Source organism: Papio anubis, chromosome 7 (genome assembly GCF_008728515.1).
Source record: "Papio anubis isolate 15944 chromosome 7, Panubis1.0, whole genome shotgun sequence".
Taxonomy (NCBI): Eukaryota; Metazoa; Chordata; class Mammalia; order Primates; family Cercopithecidae; genus Papio; species Papio anubis.
The window spans coordinates 56692478-56714610 of record NC_044982.1 but is presented as its reverse complement, the minus strand read 5'-3'; the positions used below and the strand labels follow the sequence as shown (position 1 = coordinate 56714610).

The 22133-nt window shown below is 39.4% G+C and overlaps 1 protein-coding gene and 1 pseudogene across 3 annotated transcripts in view; one reads left to right on the top strand and one right to left on the bottom strand.

The window, feature by feature from the left end:
* The window catches only part of KLHDC1 (kelch domain containing 1), a 62352-nt gene that overhangs the window by 26796 nt on the left and 13423 nt on the right, over nt 1-22133 (top strand). For 2 of the 3 annotated variants that reach the window (XM_009211484.4, XM_021941182.2), the window contains exons 5-10: nt 5302-5380; nt 7443-7526; nt 10688-10771; nt 11223-11281; nt 14864-15000; nt 16799-16871. In XM_009211484.4, coding sequence (XP_009209748.1) covers nt 5302-5380; nt 7443-7526; nt 10688-10771; nt 11223-11281; nt 14864-15000; nt 16799-16871 — 516 coding nt within the window. The remainder of the gene's footprint in view (nt 1-5301; nt 5381-7442; nt 7527-10687; nt 10772-11222; nt 11282-14863; nt 15001-16798; nt 16872-22133) is intronic. The other variant, XM_003901767.5, reaches the window with a different exon arrangement.
* On the bottom strand, nt 3439-3948 carry LOC101000150 (annotated as a pseudogene).

The window sequence follows — 22133 nt, the reverse complement described above, 5'->3', positions numbered from 1 at the left end:
CACCCACCTAATTTTTTTGTATTTTTAGTAGAGACGAGGTTTCACCATGTTGGCCAAGCTGGTCTCGAACTCCTGACCGGAAGTGATCAGCCTGCCTTGGCCTCTCAAAAGTGCTGGGATTACAGCCATGAGCCACCCTGTCTGGTCTGTTGTTTTTCTTGATTGTTTTTCTATTCACTATTTTATCTCGCCTCCAACCTTTATCATTTTCTTCCTTCTGCTCTCTGTAAGTTTAGTTTGTTCTTGTCTAATTCCTTAACTTGTACAGTTACGTTATGGATTTGAGATTTTATTTTTAATGTAGGCATTTATAGTGATACATTTCCCTCTGAGCCCTGCCTTCGCTGCATCTCATAAGTTTTGTTGTTTTTGTTTTCATTTATCTCAAGGTAATTTCTAATTTCCCTTATGATTTCTTCTTTGACCATTTGGGTTAACAGGATTTTTTTTCCTCTCAGCACTTTACAGGTTTTATTACATTGCTTTTTGGCCTCCATTTTTCTTTCTCTTTTTTCTTCCCTTCCTTTCTTACTTTTATTTATTTCCTTTATTTATTATTATTATTTTTGTGTTATAGGGTTGGTCTCACTCCATCACTCACCCAGGCCGAAGTGCAGTGATGTAATCATGGCTCACTGCAGCCTCAGACTCCTGGGCTCAAGTGTTCCTCCTTCCTCCTCTCAAGTAGCTAGGACTACAAGTGCATGCCACCACACTGAGCTAATTTTTTTTTTTTTTTTTTTTTTTGAGATGGAGCTTTGCCATTGTTGCCCAGGCTGAAGTGCAATGGCGCAATCTTGGCTCACCGCAACCTCTGTCTCCCGGGTTCAAGCAATTCTCCTGTCTCAGCCTCCTGGGTAGCTGGGATTACAGGCATGCGCCACCAAACCCAGCTAATTTTGTATTTTTAGTAGAGATGGGGTTTCTCCATGTTGGTCAGGCTCGTCTCAAACTCCTGACCTCAGGTGATCCGCCTGCCTTGGCCTCCCAAAGTGCTGGGATTACAGGCATAAGCCACAGCACTCAGCCTTTTAAAATTTTTTGTAGAGATGGGGATCTCACTATGTTGCCCAGGCTGACCTGAAACTCCTGGGTTCAAGCAGTCCTCCTGCCTCAGCCCACCACATTGCTGGTATTGCAGGTGTGACCCACTGTGCCCAGTCTGGCTTCCATCTTTTTTGTGACAAATTTACCCTCATTTGTGTTTTTGTTTCTCTGTATATGTCTTTTTTTTGTCTTTATCTTTTCTGTATTTTTGCCCTTAAATAATTTGATTTATTATGCCTTGGTGTAGTTCCTTTGTATTTATCTTACTTGGAGTGTGCTGAGCTTCTTGGGTTTGGAGGTTGATAGCTTCCATCAGTTTCTTAGTAATTAAATTATCAAATATTTCTTTTCCATATTTCTTTGTCTCCCCTTCTGGGACTCCCATTACATGCATGTTAGACCATTTTGATACTGTTCCACAAAGCTTTGGCTACCTGTTTCTTTTCTTCCCATTTTTTCCTTTTCTTTGTGTTTTAACTTGGATATTTTTTATGAATCTATTGACTTGTCTTCAAGTTTACTGATGTTTTCCATTGCTGTGCCAAGTTTATTAATTATCAAGTTCCAGAAAGGAAGTTTTTTAAAAAAAGTTTGCTGTTTAACCTATATAATGAATTCTTTCGTTCTGACATCTTATTTTCTATTTTTAGCATTTCCATTTAGTTCTTTTTTATGTTTCTATCTCTTTGCTCAAATTACCCATTTATTCCTGCATGTTGTCCACATTTTTCCACTATTAGTATCCTCATCATAGTTTTTTTTTTTTTTTTTTTTTTTTTGAGACGGAGTCTGGCTCTGCCACCCAGGCTGGAGTGTAGTGGCCGGATCTCTGCTCACTGCAAGCTCCGCCTCCCGGGTTCACGCCATTCTCCTGCCTCAGCCTCCCGAGTAGCTGGGACTACAGGCGCCCGCCACTGTGCCCGGCTAGTTTTTTTTGTATTTTTTAGTAGAGACGGGGTTTCACCATGTTAGCCAGGATGGTCTCGATCTCCTGACCTCGTGATCCGCCGGTCTCGGCCTCCCAAAGTGCTGGGATTACAGGCTTGAGCCACCGCGCCCGGCCCTCATCATAGTTTTTTTAAAGGCCCTTTCTGATAATTCTATTATCTAGACCACCTCTTTCTGAGTCTATTTATATTGAGTCTTTTCTTTCATCATCATGGGCCGCTTTTTTGTGCCTTTTTGTGTATTTTGTAATTTTTATTTTTTTGAGACAAGGTCTCACTCTCACTCAGGCTGTAGTGCAGTGGTGGCTCAGTACAACTGAGACAAGGTCTCACCTCACTCAGGCTGGAGTGCAGTGGTGTGATCATAACTCGATACAACTGAGACAAGGTCTCACCTCACTCAGGCTGGAGTACAGAGGTGACTCGGTACAACTGAGACAAGGTCTCACTCTTACCCAGGCTGGAGTGCAGTGATGTGATCATAACTGGGTACAACTGAGACAAGGTCTCATCTCACTCAGGCTGGAGTGCAGTGGTGTGATCATAACTCAGTACAACCTTGAACTCTGAGTTCAAGCAGTCTTCCCACCTCAGCCACCTGGGTAGCTGAGACTACAGGTATGCACTGCCACACCTTTCTTTCCTTTTTCTTTTTTAAAAAATTTCTTGTGGAGACAGGTCTCCTTATGTTGCCTAGGCTGATCTCAAACTCCTGCCCTCAAGCAATCCACCTGCCTCAACCTCCCTGTAGTTTTTAAATTATATGTCAGATCTTCTGTCTGAAAGAACAGTAAAGATTGGAATAAATTATATTTATCTTCAGAAAGGGACATGCCCTTTCTTCTTTTTTAGGTTGCTAGAGTAAGAGCTGAGTCAGTCTAATTTGTAGGTAATTTCTATTTGGGCTTTGTTGTAGCTTTAGTTTGACTGAGTTTTACCTCTGGCTTCAAATGTTTTAGAACAGTACTTTCCTATACTAGGGATCCCTATTTGAGCACTGAGATTTTCTGCTGTGCTTCACAGCTGCATTCCTGCCTCTCAGAACTGTGGGAGATCTCTCCATGTTTTATAGTCCAGTTGGTAGGTCATTGGGCCACGAGGCAATTCTCTTTGCTCTCTGATCCCACTTTATGCTTTCTGCACCCTGGAAGACCTCTTTCAGCCTTGCATTTCCTCCCCTGGCCTTTGGAGGGCAGGTACTCTATAGAGTGTAAATGTTTGGCATGCCCCTGAGGTGTTTCTTTCAGATCTCCTGTTTGCATCCCAAACTTTAGTAGTCCAAAGCTTAGATTGCCTAAAGGGGATTTTCTCAGCTCTCCTCTGCCTCCAGCTGTTGGTGACTGACCCTCATCCCTCCCTGAAGATTATGTGAAAGAGTTAAGGAGTAGGTTAAATTCCCTTTATGGCTGGGTTTCTTTTTCTTTTCTTTTTTTTTTTTTTTTAAGATGTATAAACTATTTATTAACAGACAAGGCCTACAGACTTATTTCTTCTTGGACACACCCACGGTGCGGCCCCGGCTGCCAGTGGTCTTGGTGTGCTGGCCTTGGACACAAAGGCCCCAGAAGTGGCGCAGCCCTCTATGGGCCTGAATCTTCTTCAGTCGCTCCAGGTCTTCACGGAGGTTGTTGTCCAGACCATTGGCTAGGACCTGGCTATATTTTCCATCCTTTACATCCTTCTGTCTGTTCAAGAACCAGTCTGGAATCTTGTACTGGTGTGGATTCTGCATAATGGTGATCACACGTTCCACCTCATCCTCAGTGAGTTCTCCCGCCCTCTTGGTGAGGTCAGTGTCTGCTTTTCTCAACACCACATGAGCATATCTTCGGCCCACACCCTTAATGGCAGTAATGGCAAAGGCTATTTTCCGCCGCCCATCGATGTTGGTGTTGAGTACTCGCAAAATATGCTGAAACTTTTCAGGGATCACTAGAGACATGGCGGCAGCACAAGCAGCAGCCTGTAGGCCTCCTGTGGAAGAGAGCGGCTGGGTTTCTTCAGATGCTAATTTGGGGCTGGGCGCCATGGCTCAAGCCTTGTATTAGGCGTTTTTCACACTGCTGATAATGACATACCCAAGACTGGGCAATTTACAAGAGAAAGAGGTTTATTGGACTTACAGTTCCATGTGGCTGGGGAGGCCTCACAATTATGGCTCAAAGTGAAAGGCAAGTCTCACATGGCGGCAGATAAGAGAAGAGAGCTTGTGGAGGGAAACTCCCCTTTTGAAAACCATCAGATCAGTGGGTGCAGTGGCTCACGCCTGTAATCCCAGCACTTTGGGAGGCCAAGGTGGGCAGATCACTTGAGGTCAGGAGTTCGACACCAGCCTGGCCAACATGGTGAAATCGTATCTCTACTAAGAATACAAAAATGAGCCAGGCATGGTGACAGGCGTCTGTAATCCCAGCTACTCGGGAGGCTGAGGCAGGAGATTCACTCCGGGAGGCGGAGGTTGCCATGAGCAGAGATCACGCCACTGCACTCCAGCCTGGGAGACAAGAGTGAGACTCTGTCTCAAAAAAAAAAAAAACAAAAAAAACAAAAACCATCAGATCTCATGACACTTATTCACTGTCACGAGAACAGCCTGGGAAAGATCTGTCCCCATGATTCAGTTGCCTCCCATTGGATCCCTCCCACAGCACATGGGAATTCAAGATGAAATTTGGGTAGGGACACAGCCAAACCATATCACGCCTGTAATCCCAGCACTTTGAGAGGCCAGGGTGGGAGGATTACCTGACCCCAAGAGTTCAAGACCAGCCTGGGCAATATGGTGAAACCCCATCTCTACAAAAATACAAAAATTAGCCAGGCATGGTGGCACACACCTGTAGTCACAGCTACTCAGGGGTCTGAGGCAGGAGGACTGCTTGAACCCGGGAGGTGAGATTGCAGTGAGCCGAGATCATGTTCATGCTACTGCACTCAAGCCTGGGTGACAGAGGGAAACCGTGTCTCAAAAAGAATAAATAAATCAATCTAATTTGCCATGCCAATATAAATGTAGCTGTTAAAAATTTGAGTAGCTTCTTCTTACAAACCCTGTGTGTGCTGGATTCTTCCTCTTGCTGTTACACAAGGGATGAAAGCAGCTATGGATCTCTTCTTTCCCATTGAGAGCTCATCACTTTCTGGAATTGATTTATTTAGGTCTCTTTGTTCCCTCAGCTCTGAAATTATTCTTTTTAAACTGTGATTTTGTGTTTGGGTTGTTAAGGTGAGAGGATCTTTTTCAGCTTCCTATGAACAAACTGGAAACAGAATTCCTAAAGTGTGTCCTTTTGTGTTTGTTTTTCAGACTAATATATTTTGGTGGTTATGGGTGTAGGAGACACAGTGAACTCCAAGACTGTTTTGATGTTCATGATGCATCTTGGGTAAGATAGTAATCACTGTTTACATTTCCCTCCAATTCAGTATAGCCTCAACATCTTAGAAATAATGAGCCTGGTCTTTCTCATTCTTGGAGCTACCAATTTGTCATAATTGACACTATGAAAAAATGTGTTTTCTCTCTTTAACATTTGTATCCATTTGGCAAGAGGTATCTCATCTAGTGGTATTAGCCTTCATGGCTATTGGCAGAGTAATTTCTTTTCTTATATCATTAATCACAGATACCTGCTTCTGTTAGACAGGTAGCGACTTTAGTGCAACTTAGAAAAATTATGTTCATATTTAACCACAATAGCTCTTGTTGACATACATCTCTTTTTAGATATGTCCACTAGAATTATTCATAGGTCAGACTGGCCTCTAGGTAAGAGTCCATGGGTAGTGATATTAATTTTTCTACTTATTCTTACTGATTAGACAGTAAATCATTATTAATGAAAGAAGTTATGAATTACAAAAATGAAATTTTTAAACAGATAATTTAAAAAACCATTGATGCTCTCACCAAGATGCAGTCTTATTAGTTTTACCTTCTACTAGTATGTATTATTCTATATTATTAATGTAAATAAATATATACATGTATATATGTGTATATATGTTTATACACACACATATTTCATGTATATTGCTTTGTATATGGGTATTTTTGAAAATTCCCCATGTTTCTATGTCGTTTTTGAGTTTTAAAAATGATATATCATTAAAGCTTTGCTACTTAAAGTATTGCTGAGAATTTTCAGGAATATAACTTCTATCTAGTTATTTTTATTCATCAGTGAAATAACTCAATTTTTTTCTCCTACAATACAGTTTCTAAGCTAAATATCATGTCCTGAAGTTTCTGGAACACAAATGGGTTTTTTTCATTTAGACTCTAAATGAGCTGGGTGTGGTGGCACATTTCTATAATCCCACCTACTAGGGAGGCTGAGGCAGAAGGATCACTTGTACCAAGGAGTTTGAGACCAGCCTGGGTAACATGGTGAGACCGTTTCAATTTAAATAAAATTAAAAAATAGATTCTAAACTAAGTAAATTGTTTAGCTTATTTGTCTTGCTTGACAAGGCCTGACAAAAATAAATGATGTATTTCTGACACACAATGTAAAACTGGCACAGAGATCATCTAGAGTAGTGATAGAGGATTTCAGCACTCTAGGAGATGCTAAATACAGTATAGCTGCTAAGTCTTTACCTTGCTGACAAAGAATTTTATATCTTAGGATATAAAGAAGAGAGTGGTTGGCTGGGCATGGTGGCTCACGCCTGTAATCCTAACACTTTGGGAGGTGGAGGTGGGCAGATTACGCAGTCAGGAGATCAAGACCATCCTGACTAACACGGTGAAACCCAGTCTCTACTAAAAATACAAAAAAAAAATTAGCCGTGCGCGGTGGCAGGCACCTGTAGTCCCAGCTACTCGGGAAGCTGAGGCAGGAGAATCGCTTGAACCGGGAGACGGAGGTTGCAGTTAGCCGAGATCGCGCCACTGCACTTCAGCCTGGGCAACAGAGAGAGACTCTGTCTCAAAAAAAAAGAAAGAAAGAAAGAAAGAAATCTTAAAAAAAAAGAAGAGAGTGGTCATAAGTTTAATCTATAAGAACCAGTTGCTTGGTGAAGTAGAAGTGATTAGAAGTTTTTGGAAACAGGAACCATGCCCACCCTCTAAAGTTTATTATGGCAAAAATGAGTTCTGAGCATGTACTTTAGGAAAACAGATTTAAAAATGTAAACATTATTCTACCCTCTGCAATTTTAAAAATGATCATCCTTTGAGAAAATTGAAAGATTGTCAACAAGTAAAATTATGATTCACTGCAAACATTACTATGAGAAGAAAAGTTGCCAGGTGGTGCTGCTACTGGTCTGGGGACCATGCTTTGGGAGGAACCCATGTATCCATTGGCTTTGTGACTATGGTAACACTTAACTCTATTTTTGTAAGGTGTCTATTATTTTACCAGTAAATATGTGATAAAACTGTAATAATAATGTAAAAATTATTAAAGCTTTTAGATATGTAAAAAATTTCTCTTTTAGGAAGAGCAGATATTCTGGGGATGGCATAATGATGTCCATATATTTGACACAAAGACACAGACTTGGTTTCAACCAGAAATTAAAGTAAGTGTTGTAAAAAGTCATCTTTATATATTTGTATTTAAAACTCAATTTTTTACTGTGGATTTTGGTTTTTTTTTGTTTGTTTGTTTGTTTGTTTTGTGTTTTTGAGACAGGGTCTTGCTTTGTCGCCCAGGCTGGAGTGCAGTGGCACAATCTCAGCTCACTGCAACCTCCGCCTCCCGGGTTCAAGTGGTTCTCCTGCCTCAGCCTCCTGAGTAGCTGGGACTACAGGCGCAGGCCACCATGCCTGGCTAATTTTTGTATTTTTAGTAGACACGGAGTTTCACCATGTTGGCCACAGTGGTCTCGAACTCCTGACCTCAAGCGATCTGCCCACCTAAGCCTTGCAAAGTGCACAGATTACAGGCATTATAGGTCACCACACCCAACCTGTTATTTGGATTTTTGTAATTAGGTTTGTAATCACATACCAAGTAGTTCTCTAGAGTACTTTCATTAATAGCATTAAGAAAAATATCAGAGCCGTAGATGGCACCTGTAGTCCCAACTACTCAGGAGGCTGAGGCAGGAGGATCACTTTAGTCCAGGAGTTTGAGGCTGTAGTGTGCTACAGTCACACCTGTGAATAGCCACTGCACTCCACTGCATTCTAGCCTGGGCAACATAGCGAAGCCCCATCGCTCAAAATAAATAAATAAAACAAAAAAAAAATGCATATTCTTCTCCATGTCAGCTAAGGTTTTCTAGAAAAAAATCTTTTAATGAGGTGCCATCATCATTCTTTACCACAAGTGTCATGCCCTGATTTAATAAAGGCCTATTTTTTAAAATCCTTTTATAACAAAGCCCATGTTTTTTATACCCTTGAATTCAGAGGTAGATGCAATTATGGCATGACAAAAAGTACATTATCAGTATTCTTTCATTTGTTAGTGACAAAAAACAAATTCAAATTAGATTAAGCAATAATGAATTCTCACATAGCTGGAAAGCATATTGGAATGGCTCACAAAGTAGAAGGAAGAGCCGCAGGGACCACGGCCTCAGGAACCGGAGCAGGTTACTCAGCATCCTCACAATACATTCTGTCTTTCCGTCTGCTTTTCTCTGCTTCTCTTTGTGTGCTTGTTTCATTCCGTCTATAGCAGACACATTGGCTCATTTAGGAGGGAATATGGTCCTGGTTACACACACAGTTATTTGTATTGTACTCTCTCAACGTCTATATATTAGTTTTAGAAAAGGACCGGGCTTGGTGGCTCATGCCTGTAATCCTAGCACTTTGGGAGCCAGAGGCGGGCGGATTGCCTGAGCTCAGAAGTTTGAGACCATCCTGGGCAACACCTTGAAACCCCATCTCTACTAAAAATACAAAATAAATTAGCCAGGCGTGGCGGCATGTGCCTGTAGTCCCAGCTACTCAGGAGGCTGCGGCAGGAGAATTGCTTGAACCTGGGTGGCCGAGGTTGCAGTGAGACGAGATTGCGCCACTGCACTCCAGCCTGGGCAACAGAATGAGACTCCGTCTCTACAAAAAAAAAAAAAAAGAAAGAAAGAAAGAAAGAAAAGGACTTGGCCTCTACTTCGGCATGTTCCTACTCTTTACAGCAATTCCTGATGACAAAGGGATGACTGGCCAGTCTTGAGTCACATGTTCATTGCTAGCAGCAGCAGGGTATTGTGACTGAAAAGCTTACCAGAATTGAACAGAGTGGAATGCTAAGCAGGTCGTATATGCGCAGTTACATATGTGTGTACTAATACACATATATGACCAGAATTCCTTACAGTCCAGCTTCTGTTCATGGAAATGATGGGAAGGTCTATGCAAAATAGTAAGTGTTAAGAGTTTGACCATTCTCTGGATCCTCTTTTCCAGGCAGTAAATTTCAGATTTTCAGTGCTCTTCTGTTCTCTTCTATATAGTAGAAGAATTCTTCCAAAATTTCAGATCAAGCCTGGGGTAATAATAAAAATTTTGTTCTGCTGGAAGGGCTGGGAACCAAAATTCTTAAATGGTTCTCATTTAAGTGTTATATAGTTAATATCTGAATTATGTCTTACCAAGTTGACCTCAGCACAGTTATTCAAATAAGCCTGAAAAGTTTAGGAAGTTATGATATTGGATGCAGGCTTTAATTTCCTATACCCACTTTGAGTAGCCAGTGAGCTGAAAATGTCAGGTTCTTTCAGAACTTGGAATTAAAATACATACATAAAGGCACTCACCATGAAAACATGGAAATTATGCAGAAGATTCTTCCCTTAAATCTTATTCATTCATCTACCCATGATACTTGCTTTTGCCACCAATTAAAAACCTCTCTAGGGTGGCGTGGTGGCTCACACCTGTAATCCCAGCACTTTGGGAGGTCGAGGCAGGCAGATTACTTGAGGCCGGGAGTTTGAGACCAGCCTGGACAACAAAGCAAAACCCCATCTCTACTAAAAATACAAAAATTAGCTAGGCCTGGTGTTAACGCGCCTGTAATCCCAGCTACTCAGGAGGCTGAGGCAGGAGAACTGCGTAAACCTGGGAGGTGGAGGTGGCAGTGAGCCAAGATCGCACGGTTGCACTCAAGCCTTGGTGACAGAGCAAGACTGCCTCAAAACAAAAAACAAAACTTCTCTAAAGAAAAGATCTGCTATATTTATTCAAAATAAAGTGTAGAGAAGTATTACCAATGTTAAGAGTTTTAGTGAGAGAGAGAGCACTGTCTGGCTTAAGCCAAGAGTGAACTTATTGTAAATTTGAGGCATCAAGAGTTTTGGAGCCATTTTTAATTTTACAGAGTTTCTGAGATAATCGCAATATGCACCGCTCACTTCTAATAGGAACTCTGTGTGTGAGAGGGAGACAGAGGAGACAGGGAGAGAGAGAAAATTTCAAAATTTGACTTAAAAATCTTTGTACAGTATTTCAAACAAAAATTTACATGAAACCTTATTTTGCTAAATAGTGTCAGACATACAAGAAAAACATTTTCAAAAGTAAAGATCAGGGAGAATAAAATTTATTCTGACAAATAGTATTTGTCTGCAATTAGTACTATTTAGAGTAAACTTTTGCATTAGCATTTTTAATTGAATTACAGGTAATGATAACTTAGTGATTAAGACTTTCTCATACTGAGCATAGGAATGTAACTTCATTACAGATATTTCAAGTCTTTGCAATCTGTTCTGATTTCTACTTGCAGGGTGGAGTTCCACCACAGCCACGAGCCGCGCATATGTGTGCAGTTCTTGGAAATAAGGGTTATATCTTTGGCGGACGTGTTTTGGTGAGTGTTTTTAATGGAAATGTGCAGTGCTCCTTATAAAAATTTATCCTCTGATTTCGTGAAATAATTGAACATTCATGTAATCTAGAGATTAAAATGGCATTCAATACTAACTTTTATTTATCTTCTAATTCGTAAACAGACAATACATGAACAATCATAGATGATTATAAATCATATTTTAATGAGAATCTTTCGGTGCAGTATCAGAAAAAATTAATTTCTTGTCATCTAAAGCCTGTGAATTTAAACCTATTTCTTCCTTTCCCCTTTGACACGTTGATTTGGGAGCTCTGTGTCAGTCTTATTAATTATTGTTTTCCAATATTTAAACTTCTCATGTGAAGTAAAATAGAAATAGTCTATTTTTAATCTGAACTTACTTTAAAAGAAAAATTTTAGCTGATAAAAGATGTGAAATACTGACCAGTGTAACACACTTTTCTTTTAGCAAACTAGGATGAATGATTTGCACTATCTAAACCTAGACAACTGGACTTGGTCTGGAAGGTAAGTTTGAAGTCTAAGTACATTTTAATCTATAGGCATGTGTGTGTGTCTGTATGTGTCCATAATCCAAATGTGGGTCTTTAACACTGAACTGTCATTTTTTTCCTTCAGATTGTATGTTTAAGCAAGGACTATATAGATTTAAATAGAGTTTGTTCCTTAACCAAACAAGATAAAACATGAAAATACTAACAGTTGAAATTAGATTATATAAAAGTACTGGTTTTATACTAAGTATTTTTTGAGGATTGATCAGTAGAAGAAATGAAGAAGTGGTTGAATGGGGTCATCTCAGGTAAACAAGTAATGGAGTAAAGTCAGATTTTATTTGTAGCTCATAAAATGTATTTAATAATAGAACAAATATATTTAGCTATCAACTTAGCAATTTATATAATGAGATGGAATCAGAGCTATATATTATTCCAAAGTGTAAATACCATTAAATACCATAAAACCGTGAAAGTTTCAGAAGAAAATATAGCATATTATCTTTAAAATCTTGGCATGGATGCACACCAACATGGCACAAGTATACATATGTAACAAACCTGCACGTTGTGCGCATGTACCCTAGAACTTAAAGTATAATAATAAAAAATAAATGAAAAGAAAAAAGGCCGGGTGCGGTGGCTCAAGCCTGTAATCCCAGCACTTTGGGAGGCCGAGACGGGCGGATCACAAGGTCAGGAGATCGAGACCATCCTGGCTAATCCGGTGAAACCCCGTCTCTACTAAAAAATAAAAAAACTAGCTGGGCGAGGTGGCGGGCGCCTATAGTCCCAGCTACTCGGGAGGCTGAGGCAGGAGAATGGCGTAAACCTGAAAGGCGGAGCTTGCAGTGAGCTGAGATCCGGCCACTGCACTCCAGCCTGGGCGACAGCGAGACTCCGTCTCAAAAAAAAAAAAAAGAAAAAAAAAATCCTAAAAAAAAAATATCTTGGCATGGAGAAAGCTTTGTAAAGACGATATGAACTCAAAATTCATAAATGAAAAGACTGATCGATAAGACCACTTAAAAATTAAATATTTCTCTACAGAAAAATGTACCACAAAAAATTAAATGGCAAATTGTAAAATAGAAACAAAAAAACTGGAAGCAATATTTGGAATTTTTTTTTTTTTTTTTTTTTTTTTTGAGACAGAGTCTCGCTCTGTCACCAGACTGGAGTGTAGTAGCATGATCCCGGCTCACTGCAACCTCTGACTCCCTGGTTCAAGCTCTTCTCCTGCCTCAGCCTCCCGAGTAACTGGGTCTACAGGCAAGCACCACCATGCCTAGCTACTTTTTGTATTTTTAGTAAAGACAGGGTTTCACCATGTTGGCCAGGATGGTCTCGATCTCTTGACCTTGTGATCTGCCCGCCTCAGCCTCCCAAACTGCTGGGATTACAGTCATGAGCCACTGCACCCAGCTGATATCTGCAGTATTTTTAACAGAGAGATGTCAGGGCAAAGATCCACAAGAACTCAATAAATCAATAAAAAAAAGACAATCTAATAGAAAAGTGGACAAAGAACATGCATGAACAACTCACAGAAGAAATAATAATAGGTAAAAATTATTTTTAAAAGGTGTTCAACCTAGGCTGGGTGTGGTGGCTCATACGTGTAATCCCAGCACGTTGGGAGGCCGAGGTGGGTGGATCACCTGAGGTCGGGAGTTTGAGAACAGCCTGGCCAACATGATGAAACCCCGGCTCTACTAAAAATACAAAAAAAGTAAGGTATGGTGGCGGATGCCTGTAATCCCAGCCACTCGGGAGGCTGAGGCAGGAGAATCACTTGAACCCAGGAGGTAGAGGGTGCAGTGAGCCAAGATCGTGCCACTGCACTCCAGCCTGGCCAATAAGAGTGAAACTCTGTCTCAAAAAATAATAATAATAATAAAAATAAAATGTGGCAGGCGCAGTGGTGCACACCTGTAATCCCAGTACTTTGGGAGGCCGAGACAGATGGATCACCTGAAGTCAGGAGTTCTTCACAAGCCTGACTAACATAGTGAAACCCGGTCTCTACTAAATACAAAACAATTAGCCAGGTGTATTGGCGCATGCTTGTAAACTGAGCTACTCAGGAAGCTGAGACAGGAGAATTGCTTGTACCTGGGAGGCGGAGGTTGCAGTGAGCTGAGATCACGCTATTGCACTCCAGCGTGGGAAACAAGAATGAAACTCCGCCTCAAAAAAAAAAGTTTCTTATAATTAACACAAACAGTAAAAATATTTCCGTTTTGTAAAAAACAAATTATATCTTCCAAAAATGGCCTATGTTATTCTGGAACATTCCAGACTGTGGAAGAATGGTATCTTTTCACCTCCTAAATTAAATTATTTTGCTTCTAACTTACGCTTTTTAATTTAATTTTATTATTATTATTATTATTTTTGGAGAGGGAGTTTCGCTCTTGTTGCCCCGGCTGGAATGCAATGGCGCGACCTCGGCTCACTGCAACCTCCACTTCCCAGGTTCAAGCGATTCTCCTGCCTCAGCCTCCTGAGTAGCTGGGATTACAGGCGCATGCCACCAGGCCCAGCTATAAGTTATGCTTATGTTTTTATTTTTCATGCCCCATCTATTTTAAATGTCCCCCTTATTATTATGATTATTTTTGTTGTTCTGTTTTCTTTTAAGAGACAATATCTCTATTTTGCTCAGGATGGTCTGTCTAGCTCCTGGGCTCGAGCAATCCTCCTGCCTTGGCTTCCCAAAGTGCTGGGATTACAGTAGTGAGCCACTGTGCCTGGCCTTGTTTTTATTTTTATTTTTTTGAGAAATCCTTAGAGGTTTACCCTGGATCTGGAATGACTTTCATGCTTTTACTCTGAAGTTAGAATAGCTAGCGTTTTTCAGAGGAAGATAATGTTTTGGGAAATTCTAGAAGTAGATCAAAGTAAAAACAGCAATATAAAAACCCATAATATCCTTGGGGAAATCAGCTAAAAACACAAAATTAACCATGAAACAACAGTAAAAAGTTACAGACATGAAAAAAAAATTGTGTTGAAAAACTGAGGGAGCAGCTAATTAGCCAATAAGAATGATGCTGAGTATGCATTGTGAATTAATGGAGAATTGACTTTTTTTTTTCTTGGAGAAGCAGTCTCGCTCTGTCACCCAGGCTGGAGTGTAGTGGCGCAAACTTGGCTCACTGCAACCTCCATCTCCCGGGTTCAAGCAGTTCTCCTGCCTCAGCCTCCGGAGTAGCTGGGACTACAGGCGCATGCTGCCATGCTCGGCTAATTTTTTGTATTTTAGTAGAGACAGGGTTTCACCGTGCTGCCCGGTCTGATCTCGAACTCCTGAGCTCAGGCAATCCACCCGCCTTGGCCTCCCAAAGTGTTGGGATTACAGGCGTGAGCCACCATGTTGGGCTGAGAATTGACTTTTATTTTCACTCCGTAGCCAGGTGGAATGGTCATTAAATGGAAAGATTTTTAAAATTCATCTAAGAATTTAATAATGTTTTTCAAATATTCATGTAGGTGGGACTAGTAAAAGTTTTTTGGAGCAGTGAGGGCAGATTTTTTTAAGATCTAAGATGATTAAAAAATCTTTTCTTTTGATTAACATAGTACCTAGACTTTTTTTCCCCCCTTGCCACAGGATTACTATTAATGGAGAAAGCCCAAAACATCGGTCATGGCATACTTTAACACCTATAGCTGATGATAAACTTTTCCTATGTGGTGGATTAAGTGCAGATAATATCCCATTAAGTAAGTTGATTAAAGTTTGGCTATAATTATTATCTCATTCTTTTTTCTTAATTGTATTTCATAGTTACGGTGAAGTAAATCTTTCTTTTTTCCTGTTTTTCTGGTTTGCCTTTATCTTCAACTGTTTTCTTGCATGAATTGTGACCTCTTTGGTTTTGTACCCTTGGCTCTCCACATTCACCTGTTTTCTAGGGAAAGAGAAGAGGAAGGGTGATTGAAGCTAGATTAAATAAAGCCCCTTTCTACTACTATATTCTGTGATTCTGTGTCCACTGATTTTTGATCCAGATGCTTGTACTGTAGGGTAGGATGCTTGCACTGTTCGCTTGTGCTATCCTCCAGGCTGGGGGGTTTTCTTAGAAGGCCCTGGAAAGACAAAGTGGGAAGCCCAGTTGCTTCTCTTTTTGTTCCAGAGCTGTAGAGGAAAGTGTTTAGCTAGATTTTTTAAACTCCTATCATTGCTGGTCCTGGTGGCTGTGGGTTTTGGAATGCAGTTTTTCTTTCAGCAGTAAAATAGTGGCATCAGGATAGACAGATGACCAAGAATATCGACTTCTTAATTGGCATGTTAGATGTTTTGTGTTTTCTATTTTCTTTTCTTTTTTTTCCTCTTTTTTTTTTTTTTTTTTGAGATGGAGTCTTGCTCTGTGGCCCAGGCTAGAGTGCAATGGCGCAATCTCGGCTCACTGCAACCTCCACCTCCCGGGTTCAAGCGATTCTCCTTCCTCAGGCTCCTGAGTAGCTGGGATTACAGGTGCCCACCACCATGCCCAGCTAAGTTTTGTATTTTTAGTAGAGGTAGGGTTTTGCCATGTTGGCCAGGCTGGTCTCGAATTCCTGACCTCGTGATTCACTCGCCTCAGCTTCCCAAAGTGCTGGGACTACAGGTGTCAGCCACCAAACCCAGCCGTTTTCTGTTTTCTTAACCTAGAAGTTTTCTATGGCTAGAGATGTTTTCATTCAGAAACATTATATACTATTAAAACATTTATATAATTATATATTAGGGTCTGGAAACAAATATTTTCCGACAAAAGTTTATTGAGCATCAGCTGTGTGTCTGGCAGTCAGCTGGCCACCAAACAAATTCCAGAGGTTAGTTGGAGAAACAACAGTTCCTAGTAGGAGATGTTAGTTATTCTTGCATATTATTATACTTCTCCAATTTGTGAGATTTTTAATTAAAAGAGATTGGGAATCTAACAAAAAACTAACATCTGTACATTTCACTAGGGGCTGTTTAATACCATATCTTCATGATCTCTAGTGTTTTTAGGTCCTGTTTTCTGTTTTTGGTCATTGACCTATGGGAAATTAAATGTCCTAACTCATAAGCTAGTCTATTTCCTCCCTTAAAGATTCCATTTCAGTATAAGATTTGTTCGTATGGATATTCGATGATCCCAAGAAATTTTTTTGTTTGGTTGACTGTCATAATGGCATTGTGGTTATGTAAAAAATGTCCTTTTATTTTCAGTAATGCATACTGAAATATGTATGGGGAAAATGATAGGAGATCTAGGATTTCATTTAGGAAAATTAAGCAATAAGAATAACAAAAAGATAAGTGGAGCACATGTAGTCTTGATGTGCATGTCTTGATGGTTGTTGAATCTGCAGTATATGGAAGTTCATTGTCATGGTCACTCTACTTTTGTAAATGTTTGAAAATTTGTATGGTAAAATAGGCGCACTCAGAAAAGATAGTCATTTAAATGTAGCATGATACATTTGGGGGAAAATTAAAATTGTATCTCAAAGACCTAATCTTATTTTCTGAACCGTCATGATATTGCAGGTGATGGTTGGATTCATAATGTCACAACAAATTGTTGGAAACAACTTACACATTTACCTAAAACAAGACCTAGGTAAGTCTAGAAATTCACAAATAGTAAAATCGTTAAGAATTTTTAAAGTATTAAAATATAGTACCAAATTTATAGTGTTTGCCATTGAAACCATAAGCCATTAAGAAGGATATCTTTCAAATGAGCTTGATATTACCTAAATAATTTATTATTTTAGTTATATCTGACTGTTAGAAATGATCTATCCAGTTTTCACCCATATTTGCATATTTGAAAATGTTATTCTTTTAGGTAAATGCATAATCTTGCCTGATAACTGTGAAAATTAAGATAATTAAAATCATCATATGAGATTAATGTTTTTAATATTAATATTTTTAATAAGCAGACAAAAATGGGGTTGGCTTTAATAGTAGTTATTTGTTTTTGGAAGAGGTTTAAAGCAAATTAATCAGCAAATTTGCTTCCATGTTGATTCAGTGGATGGCAGGTTATTATTAATCTTTATTAGCTGCATGACGTATTCATTGATGGAAATTTTTTGAAAATGAAAATGTTATTTATGGTGTATCATAGGATTAAAAATTTTAGAAGTTATATACTATTATTAGACTACAAAGAAAACTACATTTGTACTATAATTCTTATTGTTTTCTAATTTTATTGAATAGTATAATAATATCTTCATAGGAAGTTCAGATTCAGCACATTATGATCATTATAATTGGTAATTCTTTTTTACGCTATGTATTTTAGAATTTTAAAAATACAGATTATTTATGCTAGTGTGAAATCAATTTAATGATATGTATTTTTTTTATTTAATAAATGATAGCTTACTTGAGAAACAGACCTGAAAATATTTATATTTATTTTGGTATATGTGTCTATATTAATATTCACAATATATTTAGAATTCATAATTGCAATTGTGATTCTTATGTTTTCATGTAAAAACATTCATTGGAATGTATTACTTTAACAATTCTGGCTCTTTTGAAATTTTTTTTTTTTTAATGTAAAGAGTTTTGTACTAGGACATGGGAGCCCAGAGTTCCAGTCCTTGCTCAGCTACTACCTACTTTTTTGGCTTTGAAAAGTCACTTAAAGAAACTGAGCATTGGCCAGGTGTGGTGGCTCACACCTATTAATCCCAGCACTTTGGGAGGCCGAGGCAGGAGGATCACTTGAGTCCAGGAGTTTGAGACCAGCCTGGGCAACATAGTGAGACCCCATCTCTACAGTTTTGTTTTTTTTTTAAAGGCCGGGTGTGGTGGTGCACACCTGTAGTCCCAGCTACTTGGGAGGCTGAGGTGGGAGGATCACTTGATCCCAGGAGGTTGAGGTTGTAGTGAGCTGAGATGTGCCACTGCACTCCAGCCTGGGTAACACAGACCCCGTCTCAAAAAAAGAAAGAAAGAAAGAAACTGAGCATCGATTTCTTCATCTCTGAAATAAGAGAGTTGGACTAGATAATCTCTTAGTTTATTCCAGTTGTTTGATTGTATGAATGCATTAATTATAGACCAAAGTATTAGTAAAAATGTTTAATTTTAAAGTTGCTCCTATTTTATATTTCAACCCTTAATGAGTAATTAGAGCAACACAACTATTATCTATAATATACTATTAGTTAGAACTAGAGCTATGTAAAGAGATTTCTTTTAATTCAGCTGATGTGTCATGTAAATAATATGCTTTATTAGAATGTTTAGGTGATAAGTTTAGAGCAGCTGTGAAAGGACATAAACTATCAGTCTGTAGAAAAAACATCAGGTTGCAAGCTAGATGTCACCAAAATCAAGGCAGGAAAGGCTTTCCAGTGTTCTTCGATGATGAAATCCAGGCCAGAGTTTCCCTAAGGCAGATAAGACAGAGACAGATCTACAGGTATGAGGTGAGGAGGAGAACAGGTGGGATACAGTTGAGTGTAAGGAGAACATATATATGTGTGTGTGTGTGTGTGTATATATATATATACTAATTTTTATAAAAGTGACGATTTAGCTAAGATCTTTAAGCAATTTGTGCAAACTTTTCAAATTGTAATTTGAAATGTAAGCTGCCCAATTCTCCTCTTAGAACTCTACAGCAAGGTTTCTCAACCTTGGCATTGCTGACATTTTAGACCACATAATTCTTTGTCATGAGGGTGTCCTGTGCATTGTAGTATGTTTAGCAGTATCCCTGTCCTTTACCCAGTAGATACCAGTTGTACTACCTTTTCTCTCCCAAGTTGTGACGACTAAAACTATCTCCATATACTGTGAAATGCCTCTTTAGGGGACAAATTGCCCCTGGTTGAGAACAACTGTTCTACAGTGTAGCACTCCTATTCTCTGGGTCTCACCTTCAATAAACCTATGGCTGAAAAGCCATATATATAGCCAGACCTGATAGCCTGTAGAGTTGGCTATCAGCAAGGACCCTTTTTTATGTGTCTGAAAAAGATGTTGGAGAAAATATTAGTATATAGAGCCCCAAGTACTGTTGGATCTGGTGAGTATCGCCAAGGTTACACATAACCTTCTCTCCAGGAAATTATTCTGTTCCTTCCCATGTATGAGAGCATTTTTTGTATTCTCTCTCCTTTACCTAACCCTCTTCCAGTCCCCATCCTCAACCCCACCACATAGTCTGGGTTCTTGTTGAAGATTTATATCAATGTATCATCTAAGATAAGAGTTGGAGAATTGGGCAGAGTATTTCCTAAACAACATCTCTAATGACTTGGTTCCATTTTGGGCCACAAGTGCATTTGTCATTAAATGTGTACATGATTGTCTGAGGAAAGTATTTGGTTTAACGAATTGTGCATAATTCCACTGTTTGCACTTGTGAAATTTAAGTAAAAGGGATTAACGTACTAAAAATTAGTTATGTGTCCCAGTTCCTGGGAAGTAGAAAAAATAAAATAAGTTGTGTGGTAATAAAATAAGTTATGATTTATAATTGTTTTAGGTATCTGCTGCTTTAACAGTTGGTATATTAAGAAAAGTAATCAAGGCCTGGTGTGGTGGCTCACGCCTGTAATCCCAGCACTTTGGGAGGCCAAGGTGAGAGGATTGCTTGAGCCCAGGAGTTCGAGACCAGCCTGGATAATACAGTGAAACCCCATCTCTGAAGAAAAAAAACCAAAAAACAAATTAGCTAGGTGTGGTGGCATGTGCCTATAGTCCCAGCTACTCAGGAGGCTGAGGTGGAAGGATTGCTTGAGCCCGGGAGACAGAGGATGGAGGAAGTGGAGATTGTGCCACTGCACTCTAGCCTGGGTGACAGAGCCAGATCCTGTCTCAAAAAAAAAAAAGAAAAGGAATCAAAGTACTCTAAAAGTCAAAGCAATGACTATGTAAAAATCCCTAATTTACCCTCTAAAATTGGGAAAGTTTTTTGAGAGTTCTCATACTCTGGAAATATTCAACTTTGTAAAACCATAAAGTTAGTATTTGTTTTGTTTTTTTGTTTTTTGAGATGGAGTCTCAGTCTGTCATCAGGCTGGAGTGCAGTGGCATGATCTTGGCTCACTGCGACCTCTGCCTCCCGGGTTCAAGCGATCCTCCTGCCTCAGCCTCCTGAGTAGCTGGGACTACAGGAGAAAATTATTGTTTGTTAATAATGTGATACTGGAAATAGACGTGAGCTATCAGACCACTTCCAAAAGAGCATTAGATGCTCTACTCCTTTGTGAAATAATTTGTATATATGATGACTGAATATATTATGTTGTTTTCTTGATATTTATTTTTGTTTGGTTGGTTGTTATTTTTTTGTTTGTTTGTTTTTTTGAATCAGAGGCTCACTCTATCGCCCAGGCTGGAGTGCATGGAGAAATAATTTGTGTATCTAATCACTGAATATATTATGTTTTTTTTTTGCATGTTTGCTTTTGTTTGGTTGTTTTTTTGTTTGTTCGTTTGTTTTTTTTGAGTTGGAGTCTCGCTCTGTCGCCCAGGCTGGGGTGTAGTGGTGTGATCTCGGCTCACTACAACCTCCACCTCCTGGGTTCAAGCAGTTCTCCTGCCTCAGCCTTCTAAGTAGCTGGGATTACAGGCATGTGCCAATACGCTCAGCTAATTTTTTTTTTATTTTTAGTAGAGATGGAGTTTCACCATGTTGGTCAGGCTGATCTTGAACTCCTGTCCTTGTGATCTGCCCATCTCAGCCTCCCAAAGTGCTGGGATTACAGGCTTGAGCCACCGCGCCCAGCCTCATGTTTGCTTTTGTTATTCACAAGTTTTCGAGCAGAAAACTGGGTACAGAACACCACATGAGGCATTTTTAAGAAACCATAAAATTAGATTCCCCAAGTTCCCATGGTGTGCTGGTAATGGCCAACAACCACTCTCTAGAGTGTGAGGATGCCCTAATTTGTAGCATTTGCTGATTTCCAAGGTGTAAATACTCCTACCCTGGCCAATTTCAAGCTTCCAACGTGATGTCACTGCACGTGGAGTTGGATGCAGATATGCACAATCAGCTTCTGCTAGCCAGTAAGCCTATTCCAGCACACCACTGTGACAATTTCTTACCTCAAGGACCTCGTAATCTTAGGTAGCTAGTCAAACAGCTAAAGTAGCATACAGAGCAGTTCATCTTGAAATGTAAGTGAGGCGAGTATAAAATGAGCACATAAACATTAAAGGGTGCTGAATAGAGATGGTAACAGAACCAGTTTTGGGTAGGTATTTGGAATACTTCCTGGGTGTTTGGAGCCTGTTTTTAAGGCCCAGTAAGAATGGCTTATTATTCTAAGCATGAGAAACAGAGTGAACAAAAGCCTAGAGATAGATAATAAGCTTTTCTCATAGGGGAAGCAAGGAAATGAATTTAGCTAAGTAGAGGGCTCATTTAGGAAGAAGCCAAGAATTTAGATTTGTGGGAAAAAGAAACAGTGTTTGATCACAAATATTAGGCTAGGAAAAACAGCCATTGGTAGCGCAGATACTTCCTCATCAGGAAATTTCCATGGTTAGAAACAATATTTGAAAAATATTTGTTATTAGCCATGTGTAGTTGGGGGAGATGAGAGACTGAAAAACTAGGAACGTATTATGGTGTTCTGTACTCCGAGTCAAGAGTAGTGTGACAATGGAAATGTGAAGGAGTGCCAAACTGGATTTGTTGGGTGATGGGGAGCATAGAGTAGGAAAAAAAGAGGCAAAAATTATAAGAACAGTAACATGGCAGATAGTAATAAGAAAACTGGGAAAGTGCCTGTTTCAGCAATAAGGTGATCAGTTCCTTTTTAATTTATTTCACTGTAGGAATAATATGTATGAGAGAAAAAGGTTATAAAAATATTGAAGGATATAATAGGGTTAT